This window comes from Acyrthosiphon pisum, chromosome X (genome assembly GCF_005508785.2).
Source record: "Acyrthosiphon pisum isolate AL4f chromosome X, pea_aphid_22Mar2018_4r6ur, whole genome shotgun sequence".
Lineage (NCBI taxonomy): Eukaryota > Metazoa > Arthropoda > Insecta > Hemiptera > Aphididae > Acyrthosiphon > Acyrthosiphon pisum.
This window is the reverse complement of record NC_042493.1, coordinates 6,404,259-6,429,701: the sequence shown is the minus strand read 5'-3', so window position 1 is coordinate 6,429,701 and position 25,443 is coordinate 6,404,259. Positions and strand designations below refer to the sequence as shown.

The 25,443-nt window shown below is 31.3% G+C and overlaps 2 protein-coding genes across 2 annotated transcripts; both read right to left on the bottom strand.

The window, feature by feature from the left end:
* Window positions 1-17,343: 17,343 nt before the first annotated feature.
* LOC103308371 lies at window positions 17,344-19,018 on the bottom strand. The gene is made up of 2 exons (XM_008181615.1): window positions 18,067-19,018; window positions 17,344-17,726 (listed from the first exon to the last, which is right to left on the bottom strand). The coding sequence occupies exons 1-2, from the start codon at window positions 19,016-19,018 to the stop codon at window positions 17,344-17,346; spliced, it is 1,335 nt and encodes a 444-aa protein (XP_008179837.1).
* A 1,311-nt stretch (window positions 19,019-20,329) lies between these two features.
* LOC100573729 lies at window positions 20,330-20,785 on the bottom strand. The gene has a single exon (XM_008181622.1). The coding sequence runs from the start codon at window positions 20,783-20,785 to the stop codon at window positions 20,330-20,332; it is 456 nt and encodes a 151-aa protein (XP_008179844.1).
* Window positions 20,786-25,443: the final 4,658 nt, after the last annotated feature.

Below are 25,443 nucleotides of genomic sequence, written 5' to 3'. Positions count from 1 at the left end.
AAATTTAATACCATCCATTATACAGTGACCCACTTGTAACCTACTGTACAGCAGAGCGAAATCCACTTACCCACCTTTTTGAACTTTAAATGCTTAAAAAAAAAACTGTGACTAACGATTTTTAATATTTTTCATCTGCCTTTGAAACAATATACTAGGAGCCGTCTATTAAATTTTCAAGCTTTTTTATCCAACAAATAAAATTTTATTGATATTTTTAGAAAAAAAACTAAAATAAAATGGAAAATAAAAATGTCCGTAAAGAGCTCAAAATACATCAAAATATTTTGAACATGTTATGGTGTATAGAAGATGCTAAGATAAACATTCAGTCAAAATTTCATGTATCTACGGTAATTTTTTTTAAAGTTACACCAAAAACCAAATTCAAATTTTTCTTTTGTTTTTCCCGGCGCTTTTGAAAACCACTGGGAAATTTAAATTTTGACTTCCCCAATGCACCAACGATATTCACTTTCTGATCGAACAAGATACTGAAGTTGAAAATCGTAGCATTATTTCGACTACTTATCGTGTACACAGACACAAAAAAAATAAAAAAATAAAAAAAAATAATAAAAAAACACACATCATTGTAAAATCAATACATTCATCGTTCCACTCAGAATCTAAAATGAGCTCATTTCATTGCGGGATTAACCCATATAATTTTAAATCACTAACTGATTATTATATAAAACTAAAAAAACATATTATCTCTACCAGTCGATAAATTAAAAAACTCCTTTTTATATTTTGAAATTATAATAAAATATAGTAAAATTAAAATCATTTTTTGAATAAAATAAAAAATTTTAAAAATCATGTGCCCAATTATCTGTAGGGATTCCATAGTATGAATTTTCAGTTGGTTTTTCAGTGAAGGATTCATAATAACGTTGTGTAGCATATGATGATCCGAGAGAAGGAACTGGTGAAATTTCAGAAGAACTTGGTGTAGAGTAAGTTGAGACAGGTCTTACATTAGCATTATTATTCATAGTCTTTTGTATACTCCTGAAAAACTATATTTTGCATTTGAATTCTAACATTCATTTTTGTTAAATCTAGTAGTTTTTTAAAATAAGGTAGTAGAGATTTAAAAAAATTTAAGTCTTCGTCCCCGGGTCCTTGTAACATTTGTAATTTTTGAGACTCTAGATTGACCTTGTGCTTTTCAAATTCAGTCATTTTAATGACATCTCCATCTGCCTTTTGTGAACTTTTTTTTGTCTTTGACTTTTTAATTTGAGAGCTTTCCTCATCATTAACAACAGATTCAAAACTAGGTCGTTTAAAACATGACGCATTATCACTGACTTGATCATTTTCACAATTATTGTTACTATGATCAATACTATCATGTCCATTATTTTCACTGTCATTTAATTCATCAAGACTTTCAAGGTTATCATCAAGACACTGAAATTTATCTAGACTACTTATTGTTGGTCTTGGTTGAAGGATATCTTTCAAAAAAATCATCGATTGAAAATAAGGCCATTTTACATCAGCTACTGTAGCTTCATCTACTGAACGCATCACGGGAACTTTCTGCAATTCTTTTCTAAACTGATTTTCGAAGATTTTTTCATTTTTGTTTAATATACTCTTCTAAAATATACATATTTATATATATATATAAATATTGCTATGGAGTTTTCAAATTTCTAATATTAAAAATAATTAATTTGTGTACGAAAAACGTTTATGAGTGGACACGGTCTGTCAGTCTAGGATATATTATATTGTATACAGTATGTCCCAGAAGTCCCGTAAAACTCTTAGTAACTCTTTGGAAAATCAATATATTTAAATGCAGTTTTTTTTTCAGTCATAAGTAGGTCCGTTACGCTGGCACCCGCATATTAGAAATTTCAATCGAAATTTGTGTCAACGATTGTTAAATCATTTGTGCAGGTTTGTAACCACAACATTTTAATTTGTACAACCTCCCAAACACCGCAAAATACATTATAAAGAAAGCGGGTGCCAGCGTAACGTTACTTTTTGATATTATAAGACTCAAAAATATCAACAAGCGAATTATTGCTTTTATACTAATTATAATAAATAATATGTTACATGCCATGATTTTCAAAATAAAATTCTTATCCGTGTGTCACTACTCTATTTATTATTTTTATATAAAAAGAAGTTCTCTGCTTTATAAATAGTATTATTATTTGTGCTCTATAATGTGTGATAAGATAAAACTGTTTTGGTGTTGTTGATGCCTATATATATCTACTAACCGTGGTGGACGTCTTGTCCGATTTAAAAAAAAAAAAAAGTAAAAGTGGCCGGTGTGTACCGCGACCCGTTGCGGCTTCCCAACCTGTTAGCCATTGGTTGTCAACCTATACCGCATACAGCGCGGGGGTCGCAGTGCCGCGCGCCCGCGCGTAATGTGAACCACTGAGGAGAAACGGCCGCTAGGTTCGCGATGGTCATCGGCCACTTATCATGTCTCGGACTTTTTTTTATATACACCAATATTATTAATATCTTTATCGTTCAAACATTTTCAAGGATAAGTTGTTTATCAATGATGATAGTATTGAAACTCATGCTTAGAATATTCATTATCATTTGACATCATTGATTTAAGTACCTCGTTGTTATTTTTTATCGTGTCAGTGATTTGTATGTGGCGGACTGCGTGTTATATTATTATTTAGACTTTTAAAGTATAAAGTTATTATTTAAGTAACTCGTATTATTAAGATTTTAAAAAAATTCATGAGGTAAGTCTATTAAATTACCTATCTATTAAAATAAGATTTTTTGTAAATTATAATAGTATAATAAATTTTTTGTTTTCATTTTATGCTATAGATGGGCCGTAAACCAAAAGTTGCTGCATCTATTCTTGAAACTCATATACTTAAGTATCAGGCTGAAATCGTAAAAGATGACGGTAAAAGTAAGTTATAATTTTATTTATCTGTAGAAAATAAACATAATTAACAAAGACTTAATTTAGTGGTGATTTCCTATATACCCTGAACCATTTCACTAACACACAATGTTTAATTCTTTGTATTTATACTCATGTTTATGATATTTCGTAATTTGAAACTAATTAATTTATTATTTATGTTTCATCACGATGTTATTAAACTATTTACTTCTAAATATAATTTTCAAGACTCGATTAAATAGTTGTTCGTTATTCCCGTACTCGTCGCTCGTACCGATGACGCCGCTCCAGCATACCGTTGATATCATTAGCTTCATTCGATTTGTAAATTTCCTTTATAAATTCATCATATTAAATTAGTGTAGGTAATAGTGTGGTATTGCACTAAACTTTTATCCGTTAAATTTGATTTCAATTATATACTTAATATTATTGTAAAAGAAAAACGATTTTGAGGGAAGACGGTCAGTCACCTTATGATATTACTAAGTACATTTTCCGATATTATTGTGAATTAAGTAATTTACTATAGTTATCATAATAATAACTATAGTATCTTCCGCAAATCAAAAGAAACATAAAGGTACAGATGGTATATAATAAGATAAAATACAAAGATTTGAAACTTGTCTATAAGCATTCAGCATAGCTTGTGCTAGGGAGTTTTAGTTGAATTCAAATATTGACAATAATAAACATTTCTAAAATATAACTAAAAATTACATCATTTGTGATTAACCATAAATTAATTTGTGTAAGATCAACATTATTTTATATTACTGTATCATCGGCGTATCTTATGTTGTTAATACATTTGCCGTTTACTTTTATGCCGTCGTTAACATCATCCAAAGCTTCGCGAAGTATGAATTCAGAATATAAGTTAAATAAAAGTAGTGACAGGACCTGTCTCACTCCTCTTTTTATTGGAATATCGTTTGACATTTCTTCTTCTACTCGTATAGCAGAAGTTTGGTTCCAGTATAAATTGATTATTATATTCGGGTCTTGATTGTCAATTTCAGTCACTTCTAGTATTTTTATAAGTTTGTCGTGTTTAACTATATCGGAAGCCTTCTGATAGTCAATGAAACAAGCATATACACCGTGATTGATATTTATAGAAAAAAAAAACTGAAAAATTGAAATTTGAAATTCTCCGTAAACAGTTCAAAACGAGTCAAAATATTTTCAAAATTGTATGGTGTACAGAAAAAGAAAATATAAGCATTCATTCAAAATTTCATCTACGGTTAAGTGTTTTAGAATTACACCAAAAACCCAAATTGATTTGGCGGAAAACCGATAGCCAGATACAAAAAAAAAAATTAAAACACATCATTGTAAAATCAATACCTACATTCATCGCTCCACTCAAAATCCAAAAAATGTACTGGATTGTAACATTATTTTGAATTTAAAAAATTTACTACATTTAGTAATATCCAAATACCTATTAGTAGGATGACTACCGTCCTCGCTGAGACTCGTTTTTCGTATACAATGATATTATAGTATCATTGAATTCAAATTTAATACCATCAATTACAGTGGCTCACTTGTAACCTACTGTACAGTAGAGTGACATTCACTCCCCAACCTTTTTATTATTGAAATTTAGATTTTTGTCCTCAAATTGACTTTTTTAACAAAATAAGATTTTCAATTTATCTATTTTGACATTTTATGTCTTTTTGGCACATAGAATCGAAAAACGTTACGTTATTTATTTATTTATTTATCTATTTGTTTATAAATGGTTGCCATGAGTTTTAAAACTATTATAATAATAATTATTATTGGTTGCGTGAAATCAGTGTATTAGAAATAGAAAAACGTTACGTTACATCATTTATTGCACGGTGATTGCACCGTGGTAACCATGGTAATTTTTTGATTTTTCAATGTGGTGTTACTGCAAAGACATAAAATGTGGTACTTCATTGCAGACTCGTATGCAATATGTTTAGGTGATTTTAAACATTGTTATTACCTACTTTTACTATACAAAAACGCCAAAAACATAATATTAGTTTACAACAACAACAATATTATTTTTTATTCTAATTAGATATTTTTTCAATTTCAGATTTTATTATTTAATATAGAATTATTTTTTTAATTTATTACATTAAGTACAATTTATCAAACAATGATTTTTATCTAATTAGAATAAAATAATCCAAATTATTAAAAAATCTAAAAATAATAAAAAAAATTACTAACTAAATAAAAATCCTAAATTAATAAAAATAATATTTTTTAATAATTATCGTAAATAAGTAAACGTTTTTATACAGGTATAGCCGGTGTGAGCGCAGATGTATGGAAAAAAATTTCCGTTGAAGTTAGTTCTGGCTTAGAAAATGCAGTAACACCAGGATCAATTCGAATACGTGTTTCTCGAAATTATGGGGATATCCAAAGTAAACTTGGCTTAAAATTAATTAATAAGACCTTTCAAACAAATTTACCATTCGAAAACCCCACTAATCGTAAGTATATAAATTATTGTATTTAATATAATTAATTATTTAATAATTGTAACAATAATGAATAATTTACTTCCAAATTACTCAAAAGCCACTGAATACGACGGCACTGATGATTCTACGGAAGAAGAACATGGTGATAAAGAAAAGCTGACATTTAATGTTACATTTTCAATTGAAGAATGGAGATTAATTCAACCTCGAGAAAAAGTGTATCATGAAAAAAGAGGACCAAGAACGGACAATATAATGACATCGTTTGAATGGAGTAACGTTGTTCAAGATCATTTTTTCCTACATACTCGGTTACCTTGCAGTCTTTCATTTAAAAAAGCAAATTTCACTATGTCTGGAGTAAATTTTTTGACATTAAATGGCTGATGTTCAGAGTGTGGATCCTTTTTTCAAGGAACTATTGACTCAGTGCCAGCTGTAGATACTCGGTTGGTATAAAATATAAATTAGATGTATTTGATTCACATTAAGTACAATAATAAATTATAACCTGATCTTATGCATAATGTTTTATTTTAACCGTATAGGGTCATTATGGATTGCGTATACATAGGGTATTTTCGTGATAGACATTTTGGAAAAAGGAGATTGATGGGCTCCAATAAAGAAAGTGCTTTAAAATCGATGATTCAAGAGCATAATGATCCATCCGTCTACATAAGGAATCAAGCGCACACCCTTATGAGAGAAGGTAATTAGTAAATAAATATATGATTAACAACTAACATACAGCTTATAAGTTAACAAAAAGTTTTAATTTTTAAATGATGGTCATATTTTAAGTAGTCACTTAAATTTTCAGTAAAAGCCCAGAATATAATTATTTTACACTGAAGTTTGTTTGGTGTCTACATTTTTTTATAACTGAAATTGGAAAAATAGCAAAATAACTTGTAAAAAAAACAATATTTTGTTTAATTGATGATCATTTGAGATAGGAGTATTAATAGACATAATATTTTACACTATTTAACTGCTATTGTTAGTAGAGCGTTTATAGTGGAGCCCCTGGAGCAATACGCTGATTTAATACTGTGATCCTCCATTACCAGTTTCCATATCTTATTAGTAATCAATACCTATCAGTGGTTTTCATTTTCCCATATCAGCTATAACCCCGTGACATTCATTAACACTGCCGACACTAAAACATTTTTCAAACCAGGTAATACCAACGACGATTCAATATTAGACAACAAACTTTGAGGATAAATCATAGGAAGGTAATAGAGGATCATCAATCTGATATGTTTAATTTCTTATATATCATGACAATTTTCATAAGATCCACCAGTTTCTTATTTCAATGTACCACTTTATAAAATATTGAGCTGTTGAGGTTGAAGCTAGAAATGACGAGTGTCAATATTTTATTGATATTGGTAAATTCTGTAGTGCATTAGTTCTTAAACTGTGAGTCACTCCTATATTGATATGCCAGGTGGAAATATAATAATTGGTTTTTAGACTACCTATTTATGTAATCGACTATGATTTTCAAACTTTAACAAGATCTTAATTTTGAAAAACTTGAAATGCTAAATATTTGTTTAAAAAACTGTGAGAGTTGGACATTTTTTTTTGCCTGCCACACACTGCTTTACAATTTTTTAAAAATTATATAAAATGAAATGGGTGTGGACTGTGAATGAGTGATTAGAAGTAAGAACCCTACGTTTTTCGAGATTCTGAGCGGAGTGATGAATGTCTTGGATTTACAGCTATATGTATCTATTTTTTTGGCCTGTCGGAAACCTATTGGAACACTTAATATACATCAATCTAACTTTAAGGCTGTTGAAAGATGGTAGTTTCGTTATTGTTTTTTCACGCATTTAGAACAATAAGAGGAAGAAAAATTTAAACAGTAGCAAAATTCAAATTTTAATTTTTAAAGTACCTACAATTGAATTTCTTGTTCACATATTTTGTACTGAATTTTTAGGAATTTGTACGAACATTCGCGATATTTTTCAAAAATACCTTACAACCAAAAAACGAATATTCCTTATATACCCTTTCCCCAGGCAAACTAAAAATACGTTTTCCTACAAACTTTCCATGCAGTTATTTAGAACGGATTTTGTGCGAATTTGTACGACCATTCGCAAAATTTTTCGAAAATCCCTTACATCCGAAAAATTAAATTAAACAAGTAAAGATTTTTTTATGAAATACTAATTTTTTATCAAATATAGATTTAAGATTGATTTTTTAACAATGTTTTTATCAACTATAGATTTAATATTGTTTTTTTTTAATAAGAAAAAGTATAGAGAAAGTTGACTACCGACTTGAAGTGACTTGAGGTTTTACAAATCAGTTATCAATTTGTAATATTATACGAACACATGAATTATCGTACAAATAAGTACAAATTCAGTACAGAATATTGGACGAAAAATAATTGCAATAACACAATGTGAGGGGGGATTCTGGGGAAACGCACGTGTAAATTTAGAAAAAAAAATATATACTATATAATTAATTTGGTACTAGTACTATAGTAATTAAATAATGCAAAAAATTGAATAAATTAAATTTCAAAATTAAAATCGGAATGTTGGTACTGGGTGAGTTTTTATTCCACTATTTTTAACTTTCGCGTTGAAACTGTTTTGATCACAAAATTTAGTGACGTGTGAGTGTGTGACTGTGTGACTGTGCGTATGTAAGTTACAGATTTCCAAGAATCTTAGCTGTAGAGTATCTTTAATTACATAAAGCGTTCTTGAAAATCACGCATACTAATGATCAGACACTACACACACAGTCGCACATAAAATGGATAATATAGAATATTGCCTAAATATGGCAATATTTAAAAATGGTTTGCTTTTAACAGAAATGGTTTATAGTAGCAATATGATCAAGGTATTATTTTGGGAAGATCTCGTACTACTTGGGAAAAATTGAGAAAACTAAATTGGAAATACCTACTAGAATATTTCGGGCACCAGTTTTTGAAAAAAATGATTTTGTTTTTCTGGTATCACTCAAAAACAAATAACCGTATTTACTTTAAATTTTTTTTGAATATTTTTTAGGTCAAATTTAGACGAAATTAGATATTTAATTGACGAATAACCATTTTAGTTATTTTGTTGTAATTTAGAAATATTTTTCGTATGTGTAATAGTGTATACATAATGACATTTCAAAATGCAATGTTTTCATGGTTATGAAGTTAGCCCCAGACCACCATAAAAATTATGCAAACCTGTGTATATATTTATAAAATAAATTGCAAATAATTGAAAACTAATTTTTAGAATTTTCAAATCAAGTCCAAAGTAGAAAATTAATAAACAGGTTGGTGGGAGGGGGGTTGTCCGGCTAACTTCATGCAGCCCCCTGCTCTTTCTGATCCGTTCCATCCAACGAGAATATTTGGCAAATCTACTTCTATATTTTCTAAATTTCTAAAAATAGTAAAATAAAATAATGTGTATCAAATATTAATAAAAATATTTTATAATACCGATGAATACATAATATGCAATTAGTAAAAATTAAATTTAAAAAAGCTGTTGAAAAACATAAGCAAAAAATGTTAATTAAAATGACTAGTTACGGTTATTAATAAAAATAGTAAATTAGTAAAAGTTATTAATAAAAAATATGTAGATTAATAATATATGAAAAAACATAATATTTAAAATTAATGAACAAAACTGACTCAATAAAGGTAAGAACATTTGCTTCATAAAAACGCTTAATAAAATTAATGTATATTAATAATTAATAAAAATATTATATAAAAATGATCAAAAATGTTGAAAAAACCATGAATAAAATCCATCAATTAAAATGTCTAGTTATGATCAATAATAAAAATAGTAAATTATTGAAAATATCCAATAAAAATACTAACCATGAATAATCAATCACAGTACTAAGAAACCGATTATATTAATAAATTTTACTATTCATTATCAAAGGAATAAGAAATCTTTATTTATTATTGATATTCAATTTTATAAATTAATATTTTATTGATCATTTTTATGAGGAAATTTTATTTATCATTTTTTAGTAAATTGTATTAATTATTCTTAATTTTTTTTTTTTATTGATTATAAATATACATAATTTTTATTTTATTTTAGTTATTGATTTTTTTTTATTTATAATATAAATTAGTCTTTTACAATTTTAAAAATTGAGTTAATTTATCTGTTTTTTATTAATAATTTTTAATTATGTATTTTTAAGTCTTATAGATTTGTATTAATTTTTAAATATTGTGTTTATTATTTTTTATTAATCATTAATATATATATATATATATAATTTTTTATTTATTACTTTTATTAATTTACTATTAATTTTTATTAATAACCGTATTCTGACACGGATTGGACAATCTATTTTCAATTTTCCCCTTATTTGCAAATTCTATAATGTTTTTATTTATTTATTAGGTGACAATATACCTGCTCAAATACCTACTGCTAACGCTTTAAGAGTTCTTAAGTTTAGAGCAGTAGCAGCTACAAGACTTCACGCTGATCCAATTACGGCGTTACAATTGATGAAAGATAATAGTCCAGTTTCAACATCAATTCATGGTATCGGTCTGGATAAATTTTCGTTCATTTTTGGAGCCCTTTGCAATTGCAAATTTATAGACAATGTCACAAAGAATTTAGTACACCAACAATTTCATTTGATGCTACTGGTGGATGTTGCAGAAAAATTCAAAGAGATAAATCTGGTCCAATTTTTATGTATGAAGGTGTCATGCAATTAAAAAATAGAAGTTTTACGGCCCTTTCGATGCTCTCAGAAGAACATGACAATTTGTCTATATTCGTATGGCTTAAAAGGTGGTTAAGATGTAATGTCAAACCACCTAAAGTAGTAATTAGTGACCAGTCTCTGGCTTTGATGTCTGGTCTAGTACGGGCATTTACACAATATTCTTCTCTCGACAGATATTTAAGCGCATGCTTCTCCATGGTTATTAAAAATGAAGACGTAGAAATACCTTTATGTTACATACGAAATGATGTGAACCATTTTATACATCTTATAACACAGTGGGGTCCGATAAAAAATTCCATTTATCCAAGCACAAAACAAATAATTACTAGGACAATGGGATTACTTGTTCTTTGTACATCAATTAAAGATACTGAGATGATTTTAGAAGCATTATTTGATATCATTTTAAGCAAATACGATGGAAATATTGAGGGCACAGATGCATGGACTCCTTGTTATATATCCAAACGATATTTGCAATCTTTAGTAACAACTAGTGTCTTAAATTTAGTAGAATCTGAAGAAAGTTATGAACAAGATCTGAACAATTCAAATAGAACCCTTACCAATGAAGATTACGATGCTGATGATGAAAACGTATATAACGCCAGTACATCTTTCAAAGATTGGGCACAATCTATTGCTGACAAGTCTAGGTCAAAAGTTGAATCAGTAAAGGGAATCTCTGATAATGCACAATATCTACTTGCGCTAGAGCCAATTTTAATAAGAACATTTAAATTATTTCCCTGTTGGTCTGCAATAATGAGAGAAAAATTTGGGTTCGGGGAATTAACTGCCTCTAGTAAAAGGATTGAAAGTAATTTTAATCATATTAAAAATCGCGTGTTCAAGAATAGTAATTTTCCTCTGAGAGTAGATTCATTTGTAGAACAACTGATATCATATTATAGAGGTGATCACCTTTTATTGCAAGGAGGAAACGATGATCATTTGATAACTCGTCGCGATGAAGGCTCTCAAGATAAAAATGATAACATCGCATTTGAAGATGAAAACAATTTAAGTATATCCCATAAACATTATAATGATGATTTAATATCAATTTTAAACGATGACTTAAGTAGTGGTAGCCATTATATTTTTGTGGATAAAAATAATGTTAATTCATTCCAAATGCACTCTGACGATGACTTGATGACACGTGACATCGAACGCTTGTGTAATGGTAGTGGTCTAAAGTGTGTGATGAGCAAAATAATATTAGTAATAGTTCAATGGACGATTCATCATTATGTTCCTACAGTGCCATTGATGAGATCGACGAACAACCATCTTTTAGCAGTTCAGTTTCTGACTCCAGTTCTAATATTAGCCAATGCCAAGCATGCAGAGTTGGAAATCTTTCAACGGGTCTTCACAAATGTGCACAGTGTGATAAATCTGTTCATATTTTGTTTGGTTGCTCCATCAGAATTCCTGGCACTACTGAAGGTTGTGGTGAACCGAGAATTTGTCTTGATTGTGATAAGAAGAACTCGACGATAGCTGAAAATAATGCAACAGAAAAATGGAATAGAAAAAGAAAGCTTCAAAATTCAAGATCATCACGTTCCTATCTTGTTCGACAGCCAGGATTTGAATTTTTAGATCTTAATAAGAAAGTATCTATAATTCCTGTAATACTTTTAAAAAATGGGAATCATTTACTCAGTCGACCAATTTCGGTACCTGAGCAAGGAAAATTAATGATAAGTAATACGTGCTCGGTAGATTCGATACTGTCAATTTTAGCGACGTCAGCTGCCGATAGTAGCAGTTATCGAAAATATTTACATAATTTAAAGGAAACGAATTTGACGGCAAGTATAGCATTACAAATGATAACAGAAAAAAAAGTAAAGCAAATTTATTACAATCGAGCATTACTATTGTTACAATTTTTTTCAAGCAAAGTGCAAACATTAGTTGGTGGCCTTAAATTGATTGATACCACTAATACTGCTGCATCAATGGTCAATAAAATAATGGAAGAAATGCCTTCATTCGTAAAAACTAGTGTCTGTAATAACAACTTTTGTTCCGTGCCTATGTTGGAAGTCAAATCTACTCAATTATCATTAAATGTTTACGATGGTCAAATTAATTTATCGAGGGATCTATTGGCATATATTGAAATTTCTGAAGAGAATTGCTCTTTCTGTGTTAATAAAAGAAGCGTTACAGTAGCAGCCACTGAACATATAATGATTGAATTGAACTCTATTCCCACTGGTAAATATTATTGGAAATTACCGTCTATATTTTATAAATTAAAATCATATATAAAACAACGCATTTTAACGTTAAGAAGATAATGGAACTTTTCAAATCTATATTATGTATTTAATTCAATTTTTGTTTTCTTTAGATCTGGAATTATCAACTAGCACTGGAAATATCGAGATTGTTCCATTACATTTAATAAAACAAAATTTTACGCAACCAATCAAAGCCAAGTTGGAAAAGTTTTTTACAGTTGGAGATAAGACGTACAAATTAAGTGGAGTGGTAAGTTTCTTTGGCGGTGAAAGGAGAGGATTGCGGAATGCCATGGGCCACTACACTGCATCGGCAGTCAGGGGAAATCACAAATGGGAAACATATGATGACATGAAAAAAAAAGTAGAAAACGCACGAGCATCAACTACAAACGATGTAGAGTTATTGTTTTATAGTGTTTGACGTGTTATATTTTATTTAAGGACTCATTATTATTCAAATATTGATTATATCAATATATTTTTCAGATGGTTTTTATATATTAAAACCAATTACAATTATTAATTATGTATTTTAATAAGTTCTGTACTTATTTAGAAAAAACAAATTGAAGTGACGATATACTTATTTTTTATTTCAAATTAAGACGAACAAATGTTAATTAAGTATTATTTATTTTCATTTTTATATTTAGTTTTTACCATATTATAATTTAAAAGTACTGCAGTTATTGCCACCAGATTTCCATATTATCAATGAATCTTTTGTCATTTATTGTTTAATAAAAATTAAAAATAAAGCAGCTGAAAGTCCAGCCCAAAATATATATCAAGCTCATAAATTGCCCTATAATCAACGAAAGTGTGGTAAAGCATTAATGTAATTATCTTCACTTTTCTAAACGCCGCCGATATTATGTTTGGCACTATATTATCAAACTGCATATATTTTACTGTGTGTACAAAACTAGTGTTTTAAAATTGAAAGAGAGCATTTCAAAGATACTATTATTACTATTATTATTATTATTATTCTGATTATTATTTATTTTTTTGATAATGAAAGGTATTTACCACGATTAAAGATATGCTGGTTACACAACTGATACGTAAAATAATACAAATTTAGTCATCTAATTGTTAATTATTTATTTAATTTTATTATTATATTATATGGTGAGAAATGAATAAAATGTATACCTGTTATGCATATCACAATCGATTTTACAAAACATTTGCTTCAAATCTGGTATAAGTACCCAACTAATATACAATAATGTTCAAGTACATTGTAGTAATGTACAGAAATTAATATAACATATTAGTACTATATCTAAAACCATGGACCATGGTATAAAAAGTAACTAATTAATATTTAATAATTTTACAATTTTTGAAACTTATCTTGTGACCACGATCTAAGATATATCTTTGAGTTAATTTGTTAAGTTAAATAGGTATTTAAAAAAACGGGTGCTGGAGTAACGTTACGATGGAACCCGCGTTTTTGTAATGGATTTTTCAGGTGTTTGGGAGGTTGTACAAATTAAAATTGTGTGGCTACAAACCTGCACAAATGATTTAACAATCGTTGACGCAGATTTGGGGTGTTTAAATTAAATATTTAAAAAAGCGGGTGCTAGAGTAACGTTACGCTGGCACCCGCGTTTTTGTAATGGATTTTGCGGTGTTTGGGTGGTTGTACAAATTAAAATTTTGTGGTTACAAACCTGCACAAATGATTTAACAATCGTTGACACAAATTTCGATTAAAATTTCTAATATGCAGGTGCCAGCGTAACGGACCTGTCATAAGTATGGAAATTCTGAAATTCTGAAATTTTCAAAAAATTTTTTTAGGCAAATAAGTTTATTAAATTTCCAAGATAGCCATTTAGTTGATCATATTTTTTGAAACAGTTCAAAAAAAAAAAATATTAAAATTTAATGAAAATCGCCCAAGTTGCGGCTAATTATTATTTTTAATTTTAACCGAAAATCAGCGTGATTGTAATAATTAATATGCGAATCGTATTTTGCTAATGCCGTATGCATAGGTAACATAACTATTATTCTTAGAAATTCAAAATAATAATTAGCTCTATCTTGAACAATTTTCATTCAATTTTAATATTTTTTTTTTTTATAACTGTTTTAAAAAATACGATCAAAAAAATGACTATCTTAGAAATTTAAAAAAATTATTTGTCTAAAAATATTCTTTAATAGTTTTTGAATTTTTGAAAAAAAAAATCGAATACTATGCTATTCAATCTGAATTTCCATACTTATGACTGTAAAGAAAACTATTTAAATATATTGATTTTCCACGGAGATACTAAGGGTGATACGGGACTTCTGGGACATGCTGTATATATATATTTTTTTTTTCTATATTTGTTCAATGAAACGACCTCAAGGTCTTTGACAATGCTTATCACAAGTGGGTAGTTGGGAGATCATGTGATCTATTTATCTATGTATATATTACAATATGCATGATACTACCCCCCTTCTCCAAGAGGAGAAATGTGCGGTCTTCACTTCCAGTGGAGTGGGACCTAGTTGGAAACCGGATGATGCAATCGGACGACAGCACGGGAAAATGGTGACTGCGTAGAATCACACACATTTTTTTGCACTTTGCTATGAATCGAACCGATGACTGTGTGAGTCGTAGTCAACTGAGTGACCACTGCGCCACTCCGGCCCCGCTGTATATAAATATATATTGTTTTTAGTAATACCATTGAATATTTATAATAAATAGTAGCGACCAAATGGAGAATATTAAACAAACCAATTGAGACAAGTGTTGATAAAGCTACTAAAATTGTTCAGGCTATTGCAGTCCTTCATAATATAATTATAGACTTTGAAGGTGTACCAAAAGAATTTAATGGGTTCGTAGAGGCACAGATGGTATACAAAAGAAGAAAAAATTTTAATATTTTAACGTCAAGAAGAAATAACCGTGCATCTCATTCAGCGATTGAAGTGCGAAATAAATTTTGTAAATATTTTATGGACTATAAGAATTAAATGATGTATATTTATATATTTACAATGATGTATGTTTTTTATGTATGTGTATATGACTTAAGGTAGAAATTTGAATTTTTTTTAGTTAATTTCGATAAAAAAATACCGCTCGGTCAAAAGTCTTGAAATAAAATGCGAAAAAAATAAATTGTCACACATATTTTTTTTTATATCTAAGACTTGAAAATGTTATTTAAGATTCCTCATTAGTTGTTCACCTACATAACAAAAAAGTACTGGAGAGTCTGATTCATTTTTTTAAGCATTTGAAATTGTAATTGTTACGACAATTTTTGGACACTTGACATTTTCAATTTCTTATTTCTATAAATATCGACACACATTTTTCACTCGGTCAATTTACCGTATTACTATTGATTATAAATAGTAATAGACTGTTATGTGCTATTTAATAATCAATGGTATTACTAAAAGCAATATAAAAATAACCCAGTCAACATCTACTGTACAGCAGATTGGTTTATACTAATACTATTTTTTTTAATAAAATTAAAATTAATTATTAGTTCAATATAAAAATAAAGATTTGAACAGGAATGAAAATATATTTAATATAAATACAAGTTCATTTTATGTACAGAATTTGAAAAATAATATAAAGTATATTATAAAATAATATAATATAAGAGCTTACTTGGCATTTCAACCTTGGAGGCCACAATTTCCCACGCTTTATCTACTAAAAGTCGATTACGATGATTCTTATCTTTCATGTTGTACAATATAGGCTTTTTCAGAACTTCTGATATCAAAATTTTTACTTGAGAATCCATATTTATTACTAGCAATTTAAATTATTTAACAAATTTAACAAATAATAACAATGTACATACAGCTGTAGTCTACACTCTATAGAAATGAGACAATAGTGCCAGTCGCTCGCGTCAGACACAAATTAATTCAGTGCACGTATCACCACTTTGCTCCCACTCCACTCGTTACCATCCACTGCGCGGTACCAATTATTTTATATTCGTTATTTATTTTATTTATACAACTTCTGTGATTTTTATATTTATATTCTTTTGTAACTCGATCTCGCGTCTCCCATTGGCGACGCCATGCCACTCGTCCTGCGACAAGCACGGCGCGGCCGTACCACCGGCCGGCTTCGTTCTCTTTACTCACAGCCCTCGACCGAGCCAGACGCGTACTCAGTAATTCGCCCTCTCTCGACGCCATGTCTCCCGACGCACCGACCTGTCGAATAGCGATACGACCTCGTACGGTCATCGCAGCGACCTCCGCTCGTCTCGTCTCCGGACCCATGTCACGACGGCGTCCGGTCTCCTCGACGTACCTAACGCTCCCTCGATCGCTTGTGCTTCGAGCACCCACGATTCCGTCAACACGACTGACCACGCGACCGCGCTTTTATGTACCTACTTATCGTCGTACTGCGTACGACCTACGTGCATATTATGTTGTTCAAACAATAAATGATCTCGACGCAACGCGTCACAATAATTCAATGTTAATTTGTTCACTACCTGTGTACCTAAAACCTTCTGTAACGGAGTCCGATAGTAAGCGTATGTTGGTAAGTGCGGTTACCAACACTGCAGCAACGAAAACATCTGTACACCACCAGTAACCGCACTTGCACCACAGTAACATAATAATTGATAATATATATGATAACAGAGTAGTGGACTGTATACATGAAAAATGCCCAAACATACTCCCCCCCGTTGAGGACCGAAAGGCTTCAACAATATTACAAAAAGTGTCTTAAACAGAGACAACATAATATAAACAGAAAATAAATAAATGAATGGATAGTAAACAATACATAATAAAACATAATACGAGATGAATTAAATAATAATAATTACAAAAATATTTAACGATTATAAATTAATTATTGATCAATAGGCAACTTGATTAATTTTGTGATGGGTCTTGTTAGCACAGCTGCAGTAGTACGTAATTTAACCACTCTTACTTGGCCATCACTTTTACTTGGAAGCAGTTGAGTGATTCGAGCTAAAGGCCACTGTGTAGGTGAAGTCTGAATGCCCTTAACTATGACAAGGTTGCCCACTTGTAGATTGGGTTGAGTAAATCGCCACGTTGGTCTGTTCTGTAATGTACATAAATATACGGATGTCCACCGTTTCCAGAATCCCTGTTGAAGTTGTTGTATGAGGTTCCATCTAGTCAAACGATTCATAGGAACTTCCGTTAGTTCTGGTTCTGGCAAGGCTAGAAGTGGCCTTCCTGTTGAAAGTGCAGCTTGACAGACTAACCGTTTTAGTATTAATATAAATGAATAACACGACAATATGATTATGTATAAGTATAATATATAATAACGTACAACTGGACAATTTAACTTGACTGTACACACACACCGTATACGCACTGTACGACGGTGGCCGTGCAAGTGATTCTTACATACTTCAAAGGCCCTATATATATGATTAGTTGAGGTCATCCCGTATCCGTATACAATATAGAAAGCGATAGTAAAAGTGTTGCACAGCTATATCGTAACTGCATAAGTATCTATTAGAAAACGACATTGTACACGCACGTGTGTTTACATGGTTTGAATACTAATATTAATTGTATATTTCAACACTTCCTATAAGGAAGTGCCCAGGGGTTAAATCTGAATAGTCAGTGGTATCCATGGAGACAGCTTGAAGTGGTCTGGAGTTTAGAATCGCTTCAATTTGGCAAAACAAGGTGTTTAGTTCTTCTGCAGTAAAGCACATGTCTCCTGTAACTTTATTTAGAATACCCTTGGCAGACTTTATATTTGATTCCCACAACCCTCCATGATAAGGTGAAGCAGGTGGAATGAATTTCCACTGAATTTCCTTCGACTGACAGAATAATGTAACAGAGTTCTGATGATCAGGTTTCTGAACTAGTTTATATAGCTCACACAATTTGTTGTTTGTACCAGTAAAGTTTGTTCCATTGTCACTACTAATGATACTTGGATGTCCTCGACGAGCAATAAAGCGTCTTAATGTAGGAATAAAATCTTCAGTACTCAGTCCATCTACCTTTTCTAAATGTACTGCCTTAGTAGTCAAACATATGAATAGCGCTAGGAAGGATTTTGTGAAGGTAGGACAGCGCAATATGGATTTGACATTGGATGGGCCGGCAAAGTCGACTCCTACTCTTTCAAAAGCAGTTGCTGGTGTAATTCTGGATGTAGGTAGATTAGACATAAGTTGGTGACATGTTGCTTTTCGAAATCGATAACATTTAATACAGTTATGTAACACCTTTTTGACAGAGCTTCTATTGTGTATGATCCAATATCTTTGTCCAAAAAGGGTCATAGTAACCGACAAGCTTGAATGTAAGTTATGTAGGTGCACTTGGTTGATGATCATTGTAGTAAAGGACTGGTTTTTAGGTAGAATAATAGGATGTTTCATGTTATAACCCAATTCTGAATGTTTGAGACGACCGCCAACTCTTAATATTCCTTTTTCATCTATAAAGGGATTTAAACCAGCAAGTTGACTATTGGTCCTTACATTCTGTTGTCGACTCAGGTTGGTTAGTTCCATGATAAATTCTGCTCCTTGCACTGCACGTATCCAGTACTCCTTTGCTTAGCGCCTTTCACTCACAGTACAGCTTCCAACAGTCGGGTTGGCCTTAGGTCTACAGTTCCTGCAAAATCGAATAATATAAGACACAATTCTCAATAACCGTTCTAGATTAGAATGACGATTCAGCAGTTGTAAACTTGACGAAGTGCCTGATGTGGTTGTTATTGCCATACTGCATTGCACTGTTCTTTCTTCAATGTTAAATGTAGAATTTTCATAATTGTCCGCTACTGGCCACTCTGCAGGGGTAGTAAGCCATCTAGGACTATTCCACCATAACTGATTTGCAGTAAGCTCTTGGCCATTTGAGCCTCTTGAAGCCACATCTGCTGGATTAACTGCAGAAGGAACGTATCGCCAAACCGCTGATGGCGTCAAGGTTTGGATCTGTCCTACTCTGAGACAAACGTCAGCCACCTAGCTGGATCATTACCAATCCAGTGTAATGTAACAATTGAATCTGACCACAAATTTACTGATTGGATGTTTATGTTAGTCGATTTAAGTAGGGCGTTAGTAAGCTCAGCAAGCAACAGTGCACCACATAACTCCAATCTTGGAATGGTAATTTTCTTAATTGGTGCAACTCGCGTTTTTGCTGTTAGCAACATGGGTGCTGAATGTTTTTGAGTGGAGACGAGATAGACTACAGCGGCATAGGCCTTTTCAGAGCTATCACTGAAACCGTGCAGTAGAAATGTACTGTGCGCTGATGAATTCATTATATGCCGTGGTACTTCAAATGTGTTTAAGAATTTGAAGGATGTTCAATGATTTTTCCAAGCGTTAAATAAATGTTGGGGAATGTGGTCATCCCACTCTAAGCGCTCTTGCCACAATTGTTGAATTATCAATTTAGCAACAACTACTAGGGGGGCCAACCAACCACAAGGATCAAAGTTTCTTGCAATTTCAGATAATAGTTCCCTTTTGGTTAGATGGGAGATAATTTTCATTGGTTCCGCCTTAAATGTGAATGTGTCATTCGTTGTGTTCCAATTAATGCCCAATATTTTTATTGGGGAATCTTGTGGAATCTATATCTTCCTTGAATGAAATCTCTTTAATTTGTTGTTCAGAGGGTATGTGTTGTAAGGCTTCACGGTGGTCGCTTGCCAATTTGCGTAGCTCAAAACCTCCCTGATTTAATAATGCTGTAAGTTCTTGAATTTTATGTAATACTTGACTTCGATTATCACCACCAGCCATGACTTCATTAACATAAAAGTCATTTAATAAGATCTTCGGTCCTATTGGGTAGTTGTCTTACTCATCCGGTGCTAATTGTTTAAAGACACGTAAGGCATAATATGGTGAGGTGATCAATCCATATGTCACTGTTGAAAGTCTGTAACTCTGTATGGGTTTCGATGAATCATCTCTCCATACGATACCTTGAAACTGCTGATATTCCCCGTAAACTTGTATTTTCCGGAACATTTGACGTATATCTGCGGTAAACACAAGGGCTAGAAATCTGAAATGTGTAATGACATCAACAATGTTCTTTTGCAATTTATGACCACGATATAATCGATCGTTAAGCGAACACCAATCATCCATCTTACTTGATGCATCGAAAACAACTCTTAGTTTTGTAGAAAAACTATCCAACCGACACACATGATGATGTGGTAAATAAATCAAAGGTTGTTGCTCACCTAGTTGAACTAGTTTCATGTGGTTGGAATGTTCATACTCATACATATAGTCCTTATACATAGTCCACAAAGTTGGTTGCCTTTTGAGAGCTCGTTCAATCCTTTTGATTGGGCCGGGAACGTACAAAAATAGTCCGTGGTGCCCGGTCACCAGACACTTCGTACGCACTCTGTACACACCGACCGACTTGTGTTATGATGTGTATTTATGTATAGCACTCGACAGAAAGTGGACAGGGTCGCCGAGCAAATCCTGTGAGTGCTAGAGTGTGGTGGGTGTGTAAATGTGTGTATATATGTGTGTGTATGTGTGTGCTACAATTAAAATAATAATAAGAATAACACGATTTCTGAGGGATTAATATTGCTGTATAATTGGTAGAAAAATAATATGGACAGCAACACAACAATATAAATATAAAATATAAGCAACACGGCACTCTTGTGCCGACAATATAAAAACAATGAATGATAATAATATATATGTAAAAACTCACAGATTGTCGGTACTTGCTGGCCAGCCGCTACTACCTGTGCCTGTATAATTTGTAATAGGAACACAACAATAATAAGCAAATACGCCTTTACACGGATAATAATATAATAATATAAATGTGATTTTAATAATTACGATCGCACTCGTGACAGTATTATAACATAATAATATTTTAGTTCGACGATTTGCGACGCGGTATACATAAACAAAATAATAATAATAATAATGCAAACGGCTATTAAAGCCGGCGCTAACAATTTAATTTAATATTATAAAAAACAATAATGATATCCGGCTATTCGAGTCAGATCACGGTACCTATATAAAACAATATAATTTTATATTTAAAACTTACAAGGCGATTCGCGCCTGCAACGCATAATATAATAAAAATGACGATTGCGCTGCTTTCGCGTTAACGGTAATTAACGGACTGCCGGCTTAGGCGGCTGTGGTAATTAAACATGGACCGGCTCGTCGTCGGCGACCGTGCCATTTTACGTAATAGATAACAATAATATAAATAATATACAATAATATAGTAGGTAAATATAATAATATGATAATTCAATACGACAATAAAACTAACAAGCAATATGTCGTGTGTGTGCCGGTCGGTGACGGAGTGGTACGAGGTAATATAATAACATAATATTATTTTATTCGTTGGCTTGGACACCTTTTAAATCTGCTTACGGCTACTTGATAGGTATCGTTCACAGCAGGGGTGGGTCTTTGAACGGTAGACGTATCACATAACGTCCACTTTTCTCTCTATAATGTGTTTTTATAAAATGTTCTTCACAAACCAAAATTTCTTTAGTCATATGAGTACCTAGCTCTAGGTATCTCTTCAATGTCCCAGAAGTTTTGAACGGCTGCATCTAAAGTAGATAGAACTGCGGTAGTAAGACAGGTGGTGTTTTTACTTGTGGTTCCCTTAAGCGGTGGTTCATAACCGCCAGCAATAATCCATCCCAGTTCAGTGTTCTGGAGTGCAGGCCAACCTTTGTTTTCGCATGACTGACCCTTCTTTAGCAGCCTAAAGAACAACTCAGCACCAATTAACAAATCAATTTTACCTGGTTTATAGAATGTTGGGTCAGCTAAGGGTAGATTATTTATATGTTTCCATTCAGAGATGTCTATTTTATTTGTAGGCAGGTTTATTGTAATTTTAGGTGTAACCAGAACATTTAATTTGTATTGTTTTGATGTACCTAGTACAAGATGAGATGTCAAATGTTTTTATCTCCCGCACACTTTTTACGCAAAATCTGTTTTCGAGAAAATTGATTTTGGTTTTTGGTGTAACTTTAAAACGAATGACTGTAAATACATGAAATTTTCACTGGTTGTTTATATTTCCATTTTCTATACATGATAAAATTTTCAAAATATTTTGATTTGTTTTGAGCTGTTTACGGACAATTTCAGTTTCCAATTTAATTAGTTTTTTTTTCTATGAATGTCAATAAAACTTTATTTGTTGACTAAAAATACTTGAAAATTTAATACAAGGCTCCTACTATATTGTTACAATGAGATTTGAAAAATATTAAAAATCCTTAGTCACAGTTTTTTTTTTATTAGCATTTAAAGTTCAAAAATTGACAAAATATGTAAAAATCACGAAAATTAGCAAATTATTTTTATTTTTAGAAGTAAGATTTTAAAATGTAATACAAGAATCTTTATAGGATAATCTATCTTTATCAAAAAAAAAATGTCAATAAGAAACTCAAATTAAATTTTTATGAGCGTTTGAAATTCATATTTTAACAACATTTGATATTCACTCGATTTCTTACGGAACGATTATCTTATTTTGTTGTAATTAAAAAACAAGTGACTGTAGAACCTCGAAAATTTCACTGAATTTTTATATTAGCATTTTCTATATACGATACAATTTTGAAAATAATTTGACTCTTTTTCAGCTGTTTACGGACATTGTAAGTTTTCAATTTTTTTTAGTTTTTTTTTCTATAAATATCAATAAAGTTTTTTTGTTGGGCCAAAAAGTGTATAAATTTAATACAAAGCTCCTGATATATTGTTACAATATCAGTTGAAAAATATTAAAAATACATAGGCACAATTTTTTTTTATAACCATTTAAAGATCGAATTATTACAAAATTTATCAAATTTTAAATTGAAAAATTATTTTGTAATTAAAAATTTATAAAATGTTCAACTTTTGTATATAAGAATTGAAAATTTAAAACAAGATTCCACGTAAGTAATGAATTCTGTTACCAAAAAATCTAAAAAATACATTTACACAGTTTATTTTTATAGTCATTTTAAGTACAAATTTGGACGAAATTACATATTAAAAACCTAGAATAACTATTTTAGTTATTTTGTTGTGATTGTATAATATTATTCTTGGGTATACTTGAAACTTCTAAAGTATACTATTATATATCTATGATCGTACCATGGTTTGTTGTTGATGTATAACGCGTTACCTAATGGATATTGTGATATGATTAATTTGGAATTTATTATTGATACCTATTATAGGTCAATTTTTTTTAAATACTATAGACTATGATATAATATTATGTCTTATACCTAGACTGACATACCGTCTCCGCTCAGAATCGTTTTTCTTATACAATGATATTATATCATTGAATTCAAATTTAATACTGTCCATTATACAGTGACCCACTTGTAACCTACTGTACAGAAGAGCGACATCCACTTACCCACCTTTTTTTTTCTTTATAATGTAGGGCATAAACACATCTAATTGATTATTATGAACAAAAAATAAAAATAATTAATTTACACGATTCTATTAATTGCTTTTATCCACTTTTCTTTTGTCTCCTTCTCGTAATCACGATTTGGAAATCGATCAAATATAATATTAGTAGTATTTTTATATGAATTACTTCAATTTACTACACAGCAACTATTTTTTGACTTTGTAGTACCACTCATTATAATTTATAATAATAATTAATAAATTATTCAACACTACTACTTACTAGTAGTTAGTATCCCTGTCAATGGTAGTTACTACTTAGTAGTTACTACTCCTGCACTAGAATGATAGTTGTTTCCCCAGAGCTCTAGTAGTACCATCGCACGCAGTCTATAGCTTATAGATAATATTTGATGTTTCCGATCCAGTCCTGCATTATTGCATTATTTTGGAAACCAATTATTATAGCATAAACTATAATTATATAACTACGAATGAATAAGTCTACTATTTTTAGAATATTAATACTCTTCTGTTTCATAATGTATTATAATGGTATTAATGTATATAAGCCTCCTTCAGCCTCCTTCAACCAACTTGTCCCACTACATGCTTCCAACACCTCAATGTCCTACAGTATACGTCGGAGATTTCAATTCTCATTGCACCAACTGGGGCTATACAACTGAAAATGAAGATGGAGAACGGCTATGTAGCTGGGCGACACTCAATTGCCTGCACCTATTATAGGATGCCAAACAAGGCGGCACCTTCGTTTCTGGCAGATGGGGCACAGCAACAACTCCTGACCTTTGTTTTGTAACAACAGACTCCCATGATCAACCCATAAGAGCTTCCCGCACTATTTTACATAACTTCCCCAGAACACAGCACAAACCAGTAGCAATAGACATAGGTTTAAACCTACCAAGAATAGAGAAACCACCGTAGGTGGAACCTACGCAAGGCAAAGTGGGAAGACTACACAAGCTATATGGAGAATAACATCAACCGTATACCTCCTTTGCCGGAGAATTACCCTAGGTTTGTCAAACTAGTTAAAAAAGCAGTGAGCACCGCCATTCCAACAGGCCACAGGCAAAATTATATTCCTTGCTGGAATAGGGAGTGTGATTCTTTACTGAAGGAATATGAACATACAGGAGATGAGACCATCGCAAACAAACTAATTAAGTCTTTAGACAACGAAAGAAGGAACAGATGGATTACGGCAATGAATAATATGGATTTCACCCACTCAAGTAGAAAGAGCTGGGAATTCCTGAGTGAAACTGGGGGCCACCCAACCCTCAAGGAAAAACGGCAATGTCACAGCAAATGCCATATCAAGCATCATCTACAAGACGTCCAATATTAAGCCAAATAAACATGAGAAATCCTAAGTAAAGAGGAAATTCAAGGAGGCACTCGAGGAGTGCGAAGATAGATCTAAGCTGGCATCAGCTTTTACTCGGGACGAGGTACAAACCGCCTTAAAATTA